Below are 20,379 nucleotides of genomic sequence, written 5' to 3' on the forward strand. Positions count from 1 at the left end.
AATAATAGAAACTTCCCTCTAACACACCAGCTGAATATTCTAGACACGTAATGCATATGCTATGCAGGGTTCGATCACAAAAATCACTAGAGAACTCAGCCTACTCTGCTGCCCCACACAGTATTCGAGTTTTTACATATGACAGTTAACACAAAAGAGAGTGCTTACTGATCATAACAACAGCATGAAAACCAAAGCCAATATATAAATGCAGACTAGCAATTATCCAGCAATTGTAACAGTCAAAGCCTTGTAGTAACCACCGTACTAGCAGGCCCACAAGACCTCTCTCTATGAAAAGACCACTCTCTCTATATGTACAAAATCAAGCACCAAAATATCACCAAACAATTTGCTAGAAAAGAATAGGCAATCAAGAAATGAATAAACATCGAATAATCATAAGGATCAAGAAGTAACAGTAAAGTAAGTATCAAATAATTCATAAAGATTGAGAAACAAGTTGCAATAGTATAATAAGCATGGTGATTCCCTGAGCCACTTCTTTGAAACCACCAGACTCCAGCAAGTTCTCTAGATAAAGTTATAAGAAACCATTCACCAATCATGTCTTAAGATTGCGCGATGGCAGCTTGCTCTACAGAACTCGCTCCAACTCTCTTGTTAATAACATTCAAGTCCAAGTGAAGCTTGATACTAGACCAGAGAACTGACTCTCTCAAAGCCTTTGTAGATTACCCTCGATACCACCTGTCTCAAAACCAAACTCAATGTCCATAGACCTCAAAAACCTATCCATTCCCATTTCAAACTATGCAAAAATGTCAGGTCCAATAACCATCAAGCTGCCTGCTAATCTGTTGCAAAAACACAGAAGCAAGAGGAGTTTACAATCCTAGAATGACATCTGAAGTTTCTCAATTGAGTTATTACCCCACAAGTCAAAGAAGCAGTCGACCAAGTTTTCTGCAGCTTATGCATGCTTTTGCATTGGTCACCAACTACACTCACCCGTCACTCTAAAGCACCAGCATCAATAACGAGAGGATGTCCTTGCTTTTTCAACCAGTACTCTTCGGCCATTCCATTCTGTTTGATCCAATCCTCTGATAGCAGCATCTGCATCTTCATCATGCTCAAGAGACAAGAAGCCGAATCCGCGTGAATCACCGGACCTATACATTCAACATGACAAAAGAAGCTAGCAAAGTTCACCTCAAACTCAACTGTAAATGGCCATTCTAATCAAGAACTTTCCCAGACAAGCCTCTTGTGGATGTTTGGATAGCATGATAACAGTATTATGAGCACTAATTTAGCATTTTCAGGGAATTCTCTTGTTAATTACTACTTCATAAACCATAGTATCATGTCATGTGCATGGTGTTTATACATGTTGCTGCTGAACAATTATATCCACAAAGCTCATTATGTATTCCAGAGAAAACATACCGCTTATCGCGAATTATGCGAGCCTCTGTGACCCGTCCATACCGAGAGAATTTCTTCTCCAAATCCCGTTCCGTTGTGCTAAAGCTAAGACCTGCAATGAAAAGGTTATTCCCTGGCTTTCCAAGACCAGTACTTGGAGGAGATCTTGCCCGTCTGCTTGGAGAATGCCTGCGCCTAGATCGATAACTGGAGGGAGGGCTCCGCCGTCTTGGAGAATTTCTGTCTCGACCAGAGTACCTTGACCTGTCACCACTGTGAAGACCAACCATAAAAACCGTTTAGCAAAACCATGCAGATTGCAAGGGAAATACCACAAGAAAAGGCTTCAGCACACCTTCATGTGAACAGGAACCACAACAACTACATAAAAACATCAAGCCCTTGGGATCAAAAAGTATGTTTCTGCCTTTTAAGAAATCCTTGCCACAATAGGGGCATCCTTCTAGAGCTTTTGACCAGCCAATTCGAAGGGCTGAACCAAATCAAGTAAGAACAAAGTAAAATGCTAAGTGTAAACCTCAATTCGTGGAGCACCTGGGCCTATTTTTAAAGACATGAATTCAAACCTTGTGGCACCTCTCCCCATAAGTGATGTGGTTGGGTTAAGCCTTGCAACCAGTGTTGTCATCACAGTTGTCAGGGAGCCAGAGTTGTCAGGGAACAGTAGTTGTCAGGGAACGGGAACATTTCAAGACGTATACCGCTGAGAATGGGAATGGTAACAGGTCTGGGCGAGACCAGGAACGCCATATGTCATATGCAACATCATCAGAGTAAATTTCATTCATTGGTAAGGCATCTCATACTTAATGTGCATGATGGGTGCACAAAAAAACAAGTGTACATATTTTAACTAGCTTGTAAGCTGTATGAAGTGCAAGTGCATGCACATGTGTGTGAAGCCTGCATGCCTGTGTATGTGCATGAGAAAGAGAGAGAGAGAGAGAGAGAGAGAGAGAGATTTATTATAAACTGTGATGAAGCTTTATAATAAACCAAAAAACTCTAGACGATGAATGTATGACCTCAAATGAGAGGAGTGAAGTTGGAGAGGCACGTTTCTCCATCATTCCTAAGAAAAGAAAACACCTTTTCTCCAGCATTCTTATAGACAATTTCTAGCAGTTTGACACGCAAGAAAAAGACTTAACTGTAGCCCCACTCGCAAAGAAGAGTCTCTTTGAAAAGATGCTCAACACTTCCGCAATGACTTTGGCTGTATATACTACATGGACACTTCTCAAGCCAGAATATCATTCCATTAATACAAGTATCACTAAGAAGGGCAGGCACCAACTCAAATAAGCTCCAGCACTGTACTTGCATCATATCACGACTACTTCAAAGCACACATCTGACAAACAGCAGTAGCATTAGCAGTAGTGGCAACACCAGCGAAGAGGTTCCATCAAAGGAAAAAACAGATCATCATAAACCAGTCTTAAATCTCACCTTCACACACCATCTCCAGTGACAGCGTTACTGGTGATCTTAGGCTCCCCAGATCCTGAATCACTCATTCTCACAGAATATTACCTCTCTATTCTTAGCGTCAGCAAGACTGCTTGGGCATGCCTATAAGGAGCCCCCATGCCCAAACTACTACCACTCATAGAAGAAAATACCATATGCTGTAAAATGCTCAAAGACACTGTATCAGTCAAAGTCAAGACTTATACTTACCTCTGAAGGGAGCGCTGGTACTAACTTCTACATGTAGCAATACACCTTAAGCTTATAGAAATGAATCAGCAGTATCCTTCCATTATGCACTGCTTGCATGAATCAAAAGAGCTCATAACATCTCTCCATTGTCTACTGTGCTTAACAAAGAGATCACAAGTGATTGTCTTGTTCATAGAAGTAACAGACCCTTTTTGTGGACTGAAATGATGATGAGTGGCTTCAAACATCAAGTGCTAGTACCCAAGGGGATAAAGAGAACTTGCACAACACCAAAGCTGAAATAAGATAGATGAATGATCATAAGATGATTGATGAATGTACAAATGATAGGGCCTGAATATCTAGGTTGAAGCATCCCCCTACACCTCTAACCCTTAATTCTTGGCGTAAAAGGTTTTCACACCTAGATCCGCACCTTTACACACTAATGTGTGTGCAGTGTGCACACATGGAGATGAATAATAATGAACAAACCCCACATGGGTGACCCATGACATAAACCATAGAGAAAAGGAAATGGGAAGGTCTTGCCTCAAACAAGTAATGTGTAATCCCTTACAAGTCTCTGTAGAGGAGATATATAAGCATGAGAGATGCAACATGAGCTAGGTTATGACATAGTCTATCAACAAGCTCATGAATCCAAAGCAGAACATGGTTCAGAGGTACGTGTGCTTGGCTCATGGGCCAACCAAATGCATGGCTCAAAGGCATTGGGTACATGACCAAGGGCATAATTCAAAGATGTATGTGCATGGCTCAAAGGCTGATCAAGCACCAATGTGACTCAGAGGCAGACTACACATGATCAAAGGCCAAACAATCAAGTATAGCTTTCAGGCTCAAATCAAAGGTCATGCAAAAAGCCACAATCCCCCTTGAAACATAACTCCTAATAGAATCATGAAGAAAAAGAATATACAAATATTTTCAAATAAGAATCGAAGCAAACTAGCCCACACATACAACATATGCGTTGGAAAGGTCTTAATGCGTGCAAGAGTGAGGTCAATGTCTAATACCAAACACAATTTTATTTTTATTGTTTTTTAGTTTTTTTAAGTAATTTTTGTTAGAAGGCATAAGGTTTTGGTCCACCATTGCCTAAAGACAATGATTAAATAGAAATAGTAAGAGCCTTGCAAATGTAATGGACGGCTCTTCTAAGTCGCCATCACTATCTAATAGAGAAAGCAGCCATATAATGCATGTCTTGCTTGTCTTGCCCCTTGTCCTTCATTTTGTAGCATTGGTTAACAATGTAACTAGTATGTTTGCAATACTTGCATTTTGGCGATTGCCTCTTAGTGTAGAAAGCTCCAAGGACTATACCTATGTTTTTGGTCCCAAGGGACAGTGACTATCTCTTCATACTTCATTCCCCTACCCACTTTAAGAGCTATCACAATCTCACTAAATTTATCTTCTTTCACTAGACTTTTGAGGAGGACAGCCTTCTTATTGTCATCATCCAAACAATTATTTCAAAGGCAAAGGCAAAGAATCACAAAGAGGGAGGACAAGCAATGAAGCTCGAGACCTTCACTTGTGTAGATCATTAAAGCCATCTCTAGTGAGAGGATGCACAAAGTTAGCGGTGTACATTTCATGGCTGTTATGCTCATTTATTAAGCTTGTTATTGGGCATCTTATGGGCAATTGGGCAAGTTATTTAGGGCTAGCTTGTTGTCTACAGTCTTGCCTTCTAGTCTGTATATACTCTATTCCACTCTCATAGTATCGGATCACATCCATTTGGAGAGGAGACTCCAAGTACCTTTGGTCATCACACATGCCGTTGCTTGTGTGATTTGTGTAGTGCTTCTCGTGTCTTGTGTTAAGGATTCCGTTGCTAATTCATTCATTCTTTAAGTTCTTGTGTCCTTTCTTTCACCATTCATTCTTCTTAATGTTTAGCAATCACATTCTTCCCCTTCTATTGCTCATTCCCACGTGTTATCAAGCGACCAATTTTGGTGATTTTGGTGCTTTGTGTTGTTAACATGCTATAACAAATCTTCTATAGGCTAGGCTACACCTAAAGAGGTTGATTGAATGTTGCCTTAAAGTTGGGTGAAGCTTCTTGACAACCTAGCTTTCACCCTTTGTTGGCTAGTAAACTCTATGTTTTCAGCAATCTGCACATCGTATCTACTGCAGCTACCTTCGTGGAGTCTCATAAGAAATCGCCTACCTTCCCAATCAACCACAGATGATTTTTTATCCTTGACTACTCACATCATGCTGAAAGTGGCCATTTTCTACCTTTTCCATTGGCATTTTGGTTGTTTATGCTGACAATTATCCTTTCACCCATCGGACAATTGCATTTTCTATGGCTGGTGGTGATCTACTTATATTTCAGCTTTAGACAAGGTTCGCATGTGGTGTTCATATACTACACTACATTGTTGTTTCCAAATCTTGTATCATCATCTTGTTGTAGTTCATACAACTACACAACCTTTTTATTGTCAGGGATGGTTGACCACCAATACCACAAGTATCTCTCACTCTCTATTCTCTGTCATCATCTTGCATATCATCAATTTTCATTATTATTATTCTATTTGATGGGCTTGTGATTTCTTCACCATGGCCTATACTTGATCTTCTAAGGCTCGCTTTTCAAGCTTGCAAGATGCCTTGTCTTTAATCCATGGTAAGAAAAAACTCATATTCTACTTCAATCTTGTTTCAAGCTCCACAAATCGCATCTCTAGTGCTCCTAGGACCTAAATACTTCTTCAAAGGCTAGTAATTTCCAACATGCTTCATCAAGTTCTCTCAATGGCTGCTTGCTAGTAGCTTTGGTGGCCCATCCCTATGCTACGCACACAAGATGGCGTCATGCTTGTCAAAAGTGGTGATACAACAAACCAACAAATCAATGGTGGTGACATCTAAAAAGAGGGTCACCCGGCTCTTGGATGACATTCCCAATTTTGTTCTGCCGAGGGATAGATGGCTATTATATTGTCCTTTGACTCTCGAACCAACTCAAATGGTGGTATTGTGTCAAGGAGGAAAGCTAGCTTCTCTTGCAACATAACTACTAAGCTGAACTACTACCTCCGAGGTTTGCCTACGTAAGTTTTGGTATTCCTTGATTTCCTCTACAACAATACTTATTCTCCTCCATACATATCTTAGCACAAAGCGAGGATGCCCCTATCTTATAGTAATGGAAGGGTGTGTCTAAATTATCCTCTAGCCATATAGGGATGATTGCGAGAGGACAAAGGTAGGGCATGTTTCTTATCATTGAAAGCAATTGGACGATCTTCATATGAATGGAGGAGGTTATGGGAGTGCACAACGGAAGAGAACCATCGACACAACAAATTGGGGGGGGGGGGGGGAGAGAGAGAGAGAGAGAGAGAGAGAGAGAGAGAGAGAGAGAGAGCAAGAGATGAAAGAAATCTGCACTGACTAAATAGAATGTTGAATACAAAGGAAAGGACAAATCGATCTCTCCGCGCAGCCCGAGGCTTCAGTGAGGACACCAAATCAAGCTGAAATGATGATAGCAACACCGACGATGATGGTGACAAAGATGGTAGCAGAGACAGAGATTATCCTGCCTGCTATCCACACCAGAGAAGAGAAGACTATAGCCACCTAACAAAGCACCTACAAAGGATCAAAAGAAGATGATCTGCCAACCAGTGAGGGGCAGCTATATATAGCAAAGGACCCCAAAAAGTTGGCCAACCAGCAAAATGGCCTCTAAGGCTCTAAATCTGGCCGACCTGCTAAATAATACCTTGGGACTACAATAAATGCAGTCCAACTGCATAGAAAATTTTGGCAAATAGTGAGTGGCATCGTAAGCAATCCAAATGCAAGCATGCACTAGCAAGGGCTGGATATTGACTGGAAATGCAAGAAATGCTCATAAAACTTGAATGGAAAAAGAAATGCATGCTCTAGAATGAGTTGCCTCTTCTATCAAAGCACATGCCAAACATATTAGAGCTGCTATGTCCCAATCCAACTCAAATTGAGGCTCACAAGCAGGAGATGACCAAGCATGACAAACATGACTACTAGCAAAGATAACATGGTGTTTTATTTAACAAGCATTAAAGATATTCATTGCAATTAGCCTTCTCCTCCTACTTGTCATGTTCTGTCATCCCACTATAGCAAATCTTCTTTCTCCAACCGTCGTCAACTTCTCTCCTCAATCAAATCTCCCTCCTCCATCCAATAACCTTGCTCATCTATCCTCAAATCAACACTCATGCGAGGGCCTAGTCCATCATCTTTAAAATTGTATGTAATCAAGGTTCATTAGTGGATGTGTTTCTTTAGTATCTCCTTTCTAGGTTCACTTGCTCTCTTAAAATTGCACTATTGCTTCCATATGTGCACTCACAATATCCTATGTGAAGAGTAGGAACAAGACCCAACTTGTTGGTCGCAAATTATGGAAGAAAATTTTATGGCAAGAAATTAGAGTATTTTGAAATGTTTTAACCTATGCATAGTCATTGTCAAGAATGATAAGTAGAGGGATACATGATTCAAAAGTTGACCTACAAACAATCACAAATTGAATGAGTGTCTTGTGATTGTTGTTAATAGATGTGTCAGCTCATGTGTGAGTCTGAGCTGCAGAGGCTTGGGCACATTATTTAGGTTATTTAGGCATTTTTTATTGTGTCACCTTGTAGTCATGTTGGGCATTTATTGCTGACCGACCTGACATATTTTATGGCATTATTTGTGCCTATTTATTCTAGGCTCCTCTTCCTCAGTTGGTCAGTTCACCACCTGGAGGTCCTGTGGAGAGAGGAGCCCGTGCTGGTGCCCACACAGCCAGTAACTCACTATTGTATGCAACAATCTCGTGTCTAATATATGGATTCCATTCCCCGAGCATACATCTGAGTTCTCATCTGTAGTGTGTTCGTTCTTTCCCTTTCTCTTTTGTCTTGTGTTTCAACAGTTTATTACAGCTTATGTTTACGCTTCCATTGCTGCACCACTTTTGACATGGTATCAAATTTTAGGATTTGTGTTCCTATTGTGTTTTCTTACTGATTTCAAGATGTTTTCACCCTTGCTGATCAGGCGGCTCCTGCTCCATCCAGGCGAACTGTTTGACCTGCGTTTTCTGCAGATTTGCCATCGGCTGCTGTCTACAGCCCCTCTGCTACCTACGTTTTCAGTTTTCAAGCTGCTGTGACAGTTTTCCAGCCTGTTTGTGGCAGTATTCAGCCGGTGTTTTGGTGTTCTTGACTCCTCCCTAGCTGGCAACACTACCTTCAGGCCATTTTTACCCTTTTTAGCAGTTTATGCTCGTGTTTTGGCTGTGTTCCCTCTCCAAATACCTTCTTTTCTCTACTTCTCTTCTACATCCTCTACAGACGGCTCTTCCGTGTCAGAGTGCAGCGGTGCGGAAGCGTAGGACTGAGAGAGAGAGAAAGAGACAGTGGACGATGAAGATCTGCTGTATAAAGAATGCTGAATACAAAGATATGCAGATATATACACGGGCGCAGTGCGCTGGACTGCGTGTCTCCACCTCGACAATGCAACCTGCTGTCCACCTCGAAGTCCGCTGCAGTTTGCACTGTCTGCTGTTTGAAATCTGCGAACAGAGACTGAATCTGCGCGTGTCACCGGTCTGTAATCTGCGAGAAGAGAAGTGTGCCAAACTGCTGAAAGTGCCAGGTATAAATAGCTGAAAAACCGGGGGAAAGAGGGCGCCAGAAATGGCCAGGCAGCTGCATTAAATGCAGCCGACTGCCTGCTGCAGGTCGGACTACCACGTGGCAGTCCGACTGTGCAGTCCGACTGCACCAGACCTGGCCTGCTGCCCTGATCTGTTCTGATCTCTAACACCCCCTCTCAGAGCTTGGGCAGGGCAGAAGCCTGAGGGATCTGGAATGTCTCCGAAGTAGAGCTTGAGGAAGCGCCTTCGTAAACAAATCCGCAAGATTGTCCTCCGTCTTGCAGTACTCCACAGTGATGGTCTCATCCAGAAGCTTTTCTCGAATGAAGTGGTACTGGATCTCTATGTGCTTCGTCCAGGCATGAAAAACAAGGTTCCTTGCCAAGGCAATGCAACTATCATTGTCACATCGCAGCAATGTAGGACGAGTCTAGGGGCACCCAAGCTCCTCCAATAATCTCCGAAGCCACACAGCCTCGCATGTGGTGGAAGACGCCGCTTGATACTCCGCCTCAGTAGACGAAAGGGCTACCGTGGGCTGCTTCTTGCTACTCCATGAAATAACACCTGCACCCAAAGTAAAACAGTAACCTATAGTAGACCGCCCGTGGTCCACATCACCGGCCCAATCCGAGTCGCTCCAACCTGCAAGTACAAGATCTGACCCATCTGTCCCTGCGGGGTAATGAATCCCTAAATCAGACGTCCCCCTCGGATACCGAAGTATCCTCTGAGCAGCCTGCCAATGCACCGTCTTAGGTTCACTCATGAACCTTGCCAAGAGCCCAACAGCAAAACATAGATCAACCCTGATGTTGAGAAGCCAAATCAAAGACCCAATCAACTGTCGATAACGGGACGCATCCGCCAAAGGAGAAGCTGAATGGGAAGTGGCCTTCCAGTTCGGATCCATAGGAGTAGAGAGGGCCCGACAATCCTCCATCTCAAAAGACACCAAGAGCTCCTGTACATATCTCTGTTGAGAGATAAAGATCCCCCTCTGAGACTGATAAATCTCATGGCCCAAAAAGAAATGGAGTAGACCCAAGTCCGTCATCTCGGACGTCCGATGTAAAGCTGACTTCGTCTCTTGGACCTGCTGTGCATCATCACCTGTGACAATCAAATCATCAACATATAAGACAAAAAGCACACAAACATCCTCGGAAGTGTGAACATACAGCGACGGATCGGCCTTGGTCCGCCGATAGCCCAACTGAGATTGGAGGAACGGATCAATCTTCTCGTTCCACGCACGCGGAGCCTGCTTGAGGCCATACAAGGCCTTCTTCAACCTGTAGACTCTCCCATCTGAGGATCCAAAGCAAGGAGGCTGCTCAACATAGATCTCCTCCTTCAAATCACCATTGAGGAAGGCCGACTTCACATCCAACTGATAAACATGCCATCTCCGATGGCCAGCCAAAGCAAGAACAGCTCTAATGGTCACCATACGAGCTGTGGGGGCAAAAGTGTCATGACAGTCAATCCCTGGGCGCTGTGCAAAACCTTTAGCAACAAGGCGGGGCTTGTGCTTATCCAAAGAACCATTGCTAAGGTATTTGGTCTTGAAGACCCACTTGACTCCAATCACCTTCTTATTCGGGGGGCGAGGCACGAGTGACCAAGTGCCATTCCTCTCAATAGCCTCCAACTCGGCTTCCATAGCCTTCTTCCATGGTGCGGACTGTAAAGCCTCCTTCACGGAGGTGGGCTCTCGATCCTGCATAACACGAGTCATCAAACAATAGTTGGAGCAAACAAGCTCCGTAGAATGTGCCTGGTGCCTCCGTGACCGCCGCGGACCATCCTGCGGTCCCCACTCCTCATGAACCCCCTCGATCCCTGAATCACGAAGTGTGTCACGGGCCCAACGAGGAGGAGGCCGAACCTCCCCTCGTCTTTCTCCATCAGCAAAAGACTCTGGAATATCCACCGGTGGTAACTCCTCAGAGGTGTCCGGTGGAACAATAGACTCTGTGTCAGAAACAGAATCATAATCAAAAGGCACAGGCTCCAGTGGAACTGTAGAAGGAGCCCAACTCTCCCCTGGATCTCCAAGAACGGGATGCTCCTCACCCGTTGAAGTAGCCGGAACCTCCACAAACCGCACATCACGGCTAGTGTACACATCCCGCTTGACGGGATCATACAGTCGATAGCCTTGGGACTGGGAGCTGTAGCCAACAAATACCTGTTTTCGAGAAGCTGCTTCAAATTTATCACGGTGAGCCTTGGGAATGTGAACATAGGCATCACACCCAAAGACCCGAAAGTAAGAAACATCTGGCTTCGTCCCAAAATAAGCCTCAAATGGGGTCATCCCTTCCACGGCCGAAGTAGGGGATTCCATCATGGTGCATGCCATCTCGATCACACTGCAGTTCTTCCGTTCAAGAATACCATTTTCTTGAGGAGTGTTGGTATTAGCAAACTCCTGGTGAATTCCTCTATCTGCACAAAACCGAGTAAACTCGTTAGAAACAAATTCACTCCCTTGTCGGATCGCAAGGTCTTCTCAAAGAGAAGCCAATCCTTGAAGTGCGAGAAAGCTTCTGACTTTAATGCCAAAAAGTAGGCCTATATCATCCTGCTGTAGTCATCCACGATCAGCATGAAGTAGAGCTCCCACACAAGGACTCGTTCCTCATAGGGCCACATAGATCCGTAGATACTAGCTCCATCGGTGAAGTAGACCGCCGCGAAGCTGTGTGGGGAATGGCATCCCTATGCTGCTTCCCCCGTATGCAGGAGACACATGGCTGTTGGCTCACCACTATATCCGGCAACCCTCGAACAAGCTGTCCACGTGACGCCCTCCGAAGATAGTCATAGTTCAGGTGACCAAACCGAGCATGCCATAACTCTGACTGTGACTGAGAGATAAGAAGAAGAGTAGAGAGGGCGGTGGAAGACTTTAGTTTGTAAATGCCGTTCTCCTCATATCCGGATGAGAGAACCTTCCTCGATCCACGATCAAGGACTCACACCGTAGTACTGTCAAACTCCACCAGAAGACCAAGGGAGCAAATCTTATGAACTGAAAGGAGATGGTACCCTAATCCTGGTACATGCAAAACCTCTAAGGTATGGGTACCACCTCGACCATCGGGAATAAGCTGCATCTTACCCCGACCTGCAATAGATACTGAAGAGCTGTCTCCAATGAGAATCTACCCACGCGAGGGTCGCAACTGGGCAACACCATCTGATGAAGGAGTCATGTGCCGTGAGGCACCACTGTCAACAATCCACTCTCGAGCCTAGGGAGCCGTCATCACAGCATCAGAAGCATTCGGTGAAGCGTCCTCAATGACAGCTACATGAAGAAATGCAGCTGATGAGAGTGCAGCCACCGCTCCAAAATCCTTGGTGTCCTTCTTCTTGGTGTCCTTTGTGTCTTTGTCAGGGCAATCGTTCTTCCAATGGCCAGTCTTTCCACAAATATGGCATGTGGAGTCTTTGTCCTTGTCCTTCTTGGACTTGTTGTCCCCCTTCTTCTTCTTTTGGTCCTTCCCCTTCTTCTGAGAGGCTTGACCTGTCAGCGCCTCCGACTTGGAAGCATTCTGTCCCTTTAACTATTCCTCTTGGTCCAAGACCATAGGAACCAACTCTTCCCACCGAAGAGTAGACTCTCGCCCCGAAGCAATAAGGGCAGAGTAAAATGTACCGAATCGTGGCGGCAACTGGGACAATAGTGTAATTGCCATGTCTTCGGAGGAAATCGGCTTCCCCGCATTCTGAACCTGCATCTGTAGCTGCCTTAGCTTGTTAATGTGCTCCCGTAGCGAAGAAGACTTATTTACGGACAAGGTCCGCATCTGTACCTCCAAAGAAACCCGCTTCATTAGGGTCATCCGATTGTACATCTGATCAAGCTCCAGCCATATCTCCCGAGCCACCGTCAAGTGCTCGATGTGAGCGATCACGGTTGTAGTGCATGATAGAAAGAGAAAGGATCGAATCCTGGCATTCAATTTGTCCCAATGAGACTGGGCCTTGGCCAATTCCGCACGAGCATCGGAAGAGAGTTTGGACTCATCTCTTACCGAGGGCCGGTCAATCTCCTCCTGTACCAGCTCCGCCAAATCATATGACTCAAGGATGGCCAACATCATGACGCGCCAAATGTGGTAGTTGTCGCCGTCGAGCTTCTGATCAGCAGGAAGAGCCGGTAACACAGGCACCTTCCGGTCCATAATCGACTAGAACTCCAAGTCAATCTCTGTAGACATCTTCTCCTGCAATGCCTTCACAAACGCAAAAGCAGCCCCCTCTGACTGGGAAAACTCAGCCTGCTAAGGCTCTTTCGCGTCCTGAACCTTCTTCACCCGCCGGAGGCGATGAAAAAGTAAAACCTGCACTTGTAGGCTGAAAACTCAAACTTCCTCCGCGTCAAACAGCAGTAAATAGCAGCAAATCCACCACCTGTACTCCTTTCCTATGCGCCCACACTCGTTTCAGCCTTGTTCCAAGGCGCAGCCCTCCTGTCTGCCCTTAAACGCAAAAAACGCAAATTTGTGTCGCGATGGAAACTCCTCTTCAGGTTGATTCTGCACTCAGTCAACCCTCAAACATTGCTCTGATACCATGTCAGAGTGCAGCGGTGCAGAAGCGTAGGACTGAGAGAGAGAGAACGCAGAGAAAGAAGAGAGAGAAAGAGACAGTGGACGATGAAGATCTGCTGTATAAAGAATACTGAATACAAAGATATGCAGATATATACATGGGCGCAGTGCGCTGGGCTGCGTGTCTCCACCTCGACGATGCAACCTGCTGTCTACCTCGAAGTCCGCTGCAGTCTGCACTGTCTGCTATTTGAAATCTGCGAACAGAGACAATCTGCACGTGTCACCGGTCTGTAATCTGCGAGCAGAGAAGTGTGTCAGACTGCTGAAAGTGCCAGGTATAAATAGCTGAAAAACCGGGGGAAAGAGGGCGCCAGAAATGGCCAGGCGGCTGCATTAAATGCAGCCGACTGCCTGCTGCAGGTCGGACTGCCACGTGGCAGTCCGACTGTGCAGTCTGACTGCACCAGACCTGGCTTGCTGCCCTGATCTGATCTGATCTCTAACATTCCGAGCACATCCATTGATGACAAGCTCCATGGACCTGATTATTACACATGGAGTGCAACGATGAAGGCCTGGTTTATCCAAAAGCGGTTATGGTCCATGGTTGGCGAAGCTATGACACGTCCTCAACCACCTTCTCCTATTCCATCTAATTGTGATGAAGATAACCAAGAGGAGGCAATGCTTACATGGGATTCGAATGATGCCCGTGCTTATTCTTTCCAAAGAAGCCCTACCGGCGGTCACCTCCTACACGACAGCTTCAAACATGGTTGAAGTTGTAGTTGATGTACGAGACTCCTTCAACCATGAGGGCCGTTACTCTCTATGGCCAACTCCAACAACTAAAGTTTGAACCAAAGATATGATCCAATTATTCCTACTTCACATTACCCAACTCCAGGACCAACCTTACACTATACAGCATGCCCTATCAGAGGCACATCTTGTTGGTCCAATACTCTATAAGCTTCCTTAGGAGTTTGATGGAGCAGTGAATGCTTTACGAGTGTAGACATCTACGACTCTTGTCCGTTTTCTTCACATGTCCTCGATGCTCCTTGAGCATGAGGCGACTTTGCGACTACAAGGGCGGCCTCCATCACATTATGGATGTTCAGGTGAGGCTTTTATAGCTTCAGAGAGGGATTCAAAAACGAAGAAGCAGAAGGCCCAATGTTACCATTGTGGCAAGAAGGGTCACTTACGAAAGGACTACAAAGAGTTAACAACTTCCAAAAAGAAAAAGGAGCAAAAGACAAAGCGGGATGTAAACTCCTCCAACGAGTCATCATTTGCCTCAAATTCCGACTCAGATCCTCTGATCAAGGCGAAGTCCAAGGCGTGGAAGGGATCCTCTTATTCGGATCGTGGAAAGGGCTTGGTGGCCCCTTCCTCAATTGCTTTCTAGTGGTGGTGGTAAGGTCATCCCTCACGACTCTCCAGTGCCAGAGAGGAGTGAGAGAGGGTGGTGAGATGGGGCAGCTGCACCTCATCTATATTTCTATATAGATGCACCAGATCCAAAGAGGGACGTCCCTGACGCATCGACCAAAGTCTGGCAGGTACAAATCCTGGAGCTAGGATTGACATCCTAGTTCATGATGGGCTGGTTCTTTGACAGAGAGCCGGTGGCTTTCGTCTGGAGCTCACGAGGGGACACTTTGGCGGTTTCGGCCAAAGGAGGGGATCCATGGTCATTTATGTGCTATGGCATTGGTGATAGGATGGTCACGTGTGCTACATCAGTGACATTGTTGACAAACATTGAGAGCTATTATGATCTTCTCCATTTTCAAGAGTTGGTATGATCGACATCAACATCAGGTTCACTCCGAGGCACCTTGATAGTGACTTGATCACCCATTGCTCGGGTATCCATGGTTCTACTTGGTAGTTCTATGTTATATGATTTATGATTCATTCTCATTGTACCATTGTATTGCATCAGATCACCCATGATCTGAGAGAGGGTGTTAACAGAAATGTCAGCTCATATGTGAGTTTGAGCTACAAAGGCTTGGGCACATTATTTAGGTTATTTAGGCATTTTTTATTGTGTCATTTTATGGTCATATTGGGCATTTATTGTTGGCCGACCAGCATTAAATACTGGCCAACCTGACATATATCATGGCATTATTTATATCTATTTATTCTGGGCTTCTCCACCTCAATTGGTCAATTCACCACCTAGAGGTCCCGCGGAGAGAGGAGCCGTGCCAATGCCCACACATCCAATGACTCACTGTTGTATGCGACAATCTCGTGTCTGATATATGGATTCCACTTTCCGAGCATACATCTTAGTTCTCATATGTATTGTGTTCTTTCTTTCCCTTTCTCTTCTATCTTGTGTTTCGGCAGTTTATTGCAACTTATGTTTACACTTCCATTGTTGTACCACTTCTGACAATTGTAAGCATGTTTACGCTTCCATTGCTGTACCACTTCTGACAATTGTAAGCATCATTAACAAATCTCTAAGGATGCTACAAAGTAGGGTTGCCATTTAGCTATGCAAATGGGTACAAAAAAGCATCATAGATATATCGTCTAATGATGCTATGAAATAGGTGATGACATTCATTTGGAAATATTGGATATGTCAAAAGATGCACTCTATATATAGATAAAACATCACAAGTAAAATTAAGGTTTTGACAACTCCAAGGAAATCATCAAGACTAATAAAGCTAGGATTAGATACTTGTAAGTAAGTAGGGTACAAAGAAGGAAAGGAAACACGAAAGTAGACATACCATTTTAAGAAATAATCCAAATAGCGTGAGTGACATATACATAATTATAATATTCGATCAAATTAAAAATTGGATTCACCTCCAAAGTAATTGTTGGGATTATTAAAACTAGGATTAGATAGTAGTAGGTAGATAGAGTACTAAGAAGGAAAGTAAACAAGAAAGTAGATATACCATTCTAACAAATAATTAAATAAGTGTTGGTGGCGTTTGATCTATATTTCACAAGAGTATATAAATTCACAAGTGTGTCCCAATAAAAAAACAAAAAACAAAAACCAAACAAACCAACAAACAAACAAAAAGCTTCCAACAAGTAAATAAATAAAACCTCTTACTGTAACATGGGCATGACTTAGATGTTCAGGTGCCTAACTACGATAACATATGGAAGTTAAAAGAGTCTGTTGTATGCACTATTGTGAGCATGCAACACACTCAACATTATAAGTGCAAGACGGCCAAAACAGACCCCAACATCACGAGACTTTCGGTATTATTCTTCTAGCCTTGGCTTGGTATCATTCTTCAAACCTTAGCTTTGAGATTTCCTATACTCTTGGGAATCTTCAGAATTGCATGCTACCTAACCAGCTTTGGAAAGCTGTCTTCGTGAGAAAATAAGAACTATCCCTCATCTTGAAATCCCAAAATGAGTGGGCATTTGTCAAGAACATGTAATATATTGTATCAAAAATCATAAACCGCACACTTCTTACAAAACCCTTCATTAAGACTTCGTCAAGTGACTAATGCATGCTTTGCCTCTGCCTCCATTTTCCAAATTGGGTATGCTCATATCTCCATCATGCATCAACTTAATTATTCACATGAAGTCCCAGGTCCTCACTCTGGGGTACCATCAGAAAATTCAAGTTGGGCAGAAAAAGGCCACAGATACTCTTAAGACATTTCTGGAAGCTACTGTTGGACAAAAACTGTTCTCTGATTGAACGTCCCATGGCAAACCTAGCTTTCAGAAAACATAACACATCATCTCTCACAATTATATCACATGAACCTTTCCACTTCAGTACACAAAATAATTTAGAAGGCAACAAGTTACTTTACAACATTAGCTTCAGAATATAAAACCAATCAACTGCCAATCACATTCCCTGGACATCCATCACAAACACCTTCTGTGCAAGCACTCTCATCAAATCTTTAACAAATAGGTGCACTTCCACTCACACAGCTCTGCCTCCACTAAACTTGAGGCTTCACTTTAAAAATTTGGCTATTGAATGGCAAAGAGACAGCTCAAAAAAATGTATACCGAGGTGAATAACGATGGCTTCGAGAAGGAGGGCTCCTGGAACGTGACCTCCCTGACCGTCCCGACCTACCAACAGGGGATCTGGATGATGAAAGATCGCGGCGCCTTCTGTCCCTGGGTGAGACAGATGGATCATGTCGTCGATCCCCTTCTGGAGAATGCCTTCTATGTGGGGAGATTCTGCGTGGGGAACGAGATCGACCTCGAGGTGGGGTGGAACCAGCCCTCTTCTCAGGGGACAGGGCTGATGGGGATACTGCTTTCCGCTCAGCATTTCCAGCTGGAGACCGCCCATCATCAGTGAACGTATCATCTTGCTTCCGGCGGGGGGAGTCAGGAGATGCAGATTTGTTCCGGACAGGGGATACAGGGGACAAGGAACGCCTGCGACTGGGTGAGGGTGAGGCCGAGGGAGAGACCTTCTGGTCCGGAGAACGGGACATTCTGCTGGGTAACGCAGGGAAGCTATTGTCGGCAGGGGACGAGACTCTGTCAGCAGGGTTGGGGTTATCTTCGTCCATGGCCTGGTGGCCTTCTTCCTGTTCGGGGTCCTCGGAGGACTGGCGTTTTCGGGACGGGGAGGGGGAGCCCTCCTCCTGAGGATTCTCTGCAAGGTCTTCCTCTTTGGGTATGGCCTGGTTCAAATCTAGGTCAGCAGACTGCCTGCTCTGATCATCCCCACCATTCTGGTGAGAGAAATCCTCTTCCTCCTGATGCCTACCCCCAGTTCCAGTCGGGGAATTGGCCATCATACCTGCACACACAGGAAGGGACAAAAACAGAGGCTACTAAAGGTTAGCTCCGAGGTCCTTAGATAGACATCATAGCTCCTCGTAGACAGCCATGTGAGCTCTCGGCGGGGAAGAACATACCAGGGGTTTGCAGAAGAGTGTGTTGGTGAGTCTCTCTCTGATGGAATGGGGGCAATGGGAATTCCCAAAAAACTTATGGGCTTACCAATACTCGTATTTGGGCAGATATCCTCTCTTCCAGAAACCCTCAATCCGTTGATGAACCTTTCCCTTCACACCCACCACAACACAAGCCTACTTTATCATCACAAGGAGCATGACTTATTAACATCTTTTTTGGTCATCCTAGTCTAATTGGCTTCATAGCGTCACTTTAGGCTTAAGGCCAAAGAGGCTTTCTTCTAGAATAAGGTTGGTTTGCCATTCACAATCCTATTAGCCTGCCCTTTGTCCATCTAAGAATGTTCGCCGACTCCACAACAAAGGGATTGCTCTACATTGATCTTTGAACGTGGAGTTATATAAAGCAAGACAAATGGAGCAATCTAAACTTGTATTTGGTTGTCAACTCTCATAAGCTCTTTCCTTTATAGGACAAAGAGATTCACCAACAAACTTAAGCTGCATAAAATTGTACTAGCGTTCCATGCACATGGAACGCTAGGCCGCTTCACCTCGAAGCGTCGAGCGAAGTTGCCGTGAGATCCATTTCTTATCTTTTTCTCTCCTCTTTTTCCTCTTTATTTTTAATTTCTTAATTTGCTCTCTCTCTCTCTCTCTCTCTCTCTCTCTCTCTCTCTCTCTCTTTATTTTTCTCCTCTCTTAATTCTCTCTCTCCTTTTTTTCTCTCCCCTCTCTCTCTCTCTCCCCTTTTATTCTCCCCCTCTCTCCTCTCTTTTCCTTCTCTCTCCCTCCCCTCTTTTTTCCTTTTTCTTCTTCTTCTTCTCTCTCTCTCTCTCTCTTCATCCTCTTTTTAAATTTTTTCTTCTCTCTCTCTCTCTCTTTCCTTTTCTTCTCTCTCTTCTCTCTTTTCCTTCTCTCTTTCTCCTCTATTTTTTATTCTCTCTCTCTTTTTAAATTTTATCTTTCCTCTCTCTATTATTCTCTCTCTCTCTCTCTCTCTCTCTCTCTCTCTCTCTCTCTCTCTCTCTCTCTCTCTCTTTTAATTAAAAAGAAAGTTTACATTAAAAAGTTTAATCTAACTGAGAGAGAGGAAGAGAGAACCTAGGCCCTACACATGAGAGAGAAGGGGGGAGGGGGAAGAAAAATGTTTAATTTAAAAAAGAGTATTATCTTTCCTCTTTCCCCCCTCCTCTCTATGTCTTCTTCTTTTTAGTCTTCTTCTTCTTCTTCTTCTTCTTCTTCTTCTCTCTCTCTCTCTCTCTCTCTCTCTCTCTCTCTCTCTCTCTCTCTCTCTCTCTCTCTCAAAGTGTGAAAAACTAAAACTATGTTCGAAAAACTTTAAATTTAAAAAAACTTTTAAAAATATTCGATTAAAAGTTTAAATTAAAAAGTTTAATCTAAGAGAGAGAGGGAGAGAAAGAAACCTTTGATTTAAAAAGAAATTTGATTTAATTAAAGGAGGGAGAGAGAACCTAGGGCCTACACTTGAGAGAGAGAAAGGGGAGGAATTTATTTAAAAAAGGGAGGGGGAAAAGAAAGAGAGAGATTATTAAGTGAGAGAGAGGGGGGGAACTTTAATGAAAAAAGGGAGGGGGAAGAGAAAATGAGAGATTTCACTTAAAAAAGAGGGGAGGGGAGGGGGGTTTGATTGAAAAAGGGAGGTTTGGAAAAGGGGTAGGTTCGGGAAGCCCTCTAGAGGTTCGGGGCTTTCCGAACCTATAGCGAAAATAATATAGTGGTAAGATGTATAAGCATAGAAAAGGCGTTCACCACATGACAATGAAAATTATATTTTGGTCATGGAGTTGTATAGACTCTTGCATTTGTACTATGCATACCTAACACATTTGCCACAACAAAGCCACTCTATTGTTACTAGTGTTGATCCATGGCCACTCTTTTAATGTGTTTATGCATGTTTATTATCAAACAATGTGGCTTGTCAATGAGGAAAAATTAGTGATAGTGATAAGACCATTGTTTCTTTGTTGCAAGCATGTTTTAGTAGCTATAACCACCCTTCAAAGAAAATTTCCCTAATCCAACTAAAAGCCATCAAGCTCTTTCTAGTGTAAAGTCTTGAGCAAATAAATACCTTGTTGTCCTG

At 44.0% G+C, this 20,379-nt stretch overlaps 1 protein-coding gene across 1 annotated transcript; it reads right to left on the reverse strand.

Moving 5' to 3' along the window:
* Positions 1 to 351: 351 nt before the first annotated feature.
* Positions 352 to 18,432, reverse strand: LOC148014852 (uncharacterized). Its single transcript, XM_087665122.1, has 5 exons — positions 18,270 to 18,432; positions 17,398 to 18,151; positions 1,414 to 1,665; positions 973 to 1,136; positions 352 to 818 (listed from the first exon to the last, which is right to left on the reverse strand). Exons 2-4 carry the CDS (start codon positions 18,147 to 18,149, stop codon positions 995 to 997), a joined length of 1,146 nt encoding a protein of 381 aa, XP_087521248.1. The 5' UTR covers positions 18,150 to 18,151; positions 18,270 to 18,432; the 3' UTR covers positions 352 to 818; positions 973 to 994.
* Between the last annotated feature and the right edge of the window lie 1,947 nt (positions 18,433 to 20,379).

The sequence above is a fragment of the Lygodium microphyllum genome, chromosome 24 (assembly GCF_053477565.2).
Source record: "Lygodium microphyllum isolate KBCC chromosome 24, Lygodium_microphyllum_v1.1.10, whole genome shotgun sequence".
NCBI lineage: Eukaryota > Viridiplantae > Streptophyta > Polypodiopsida > Schizaeales > Lygodiaceae > Lygodium > Lygodium microphyllum.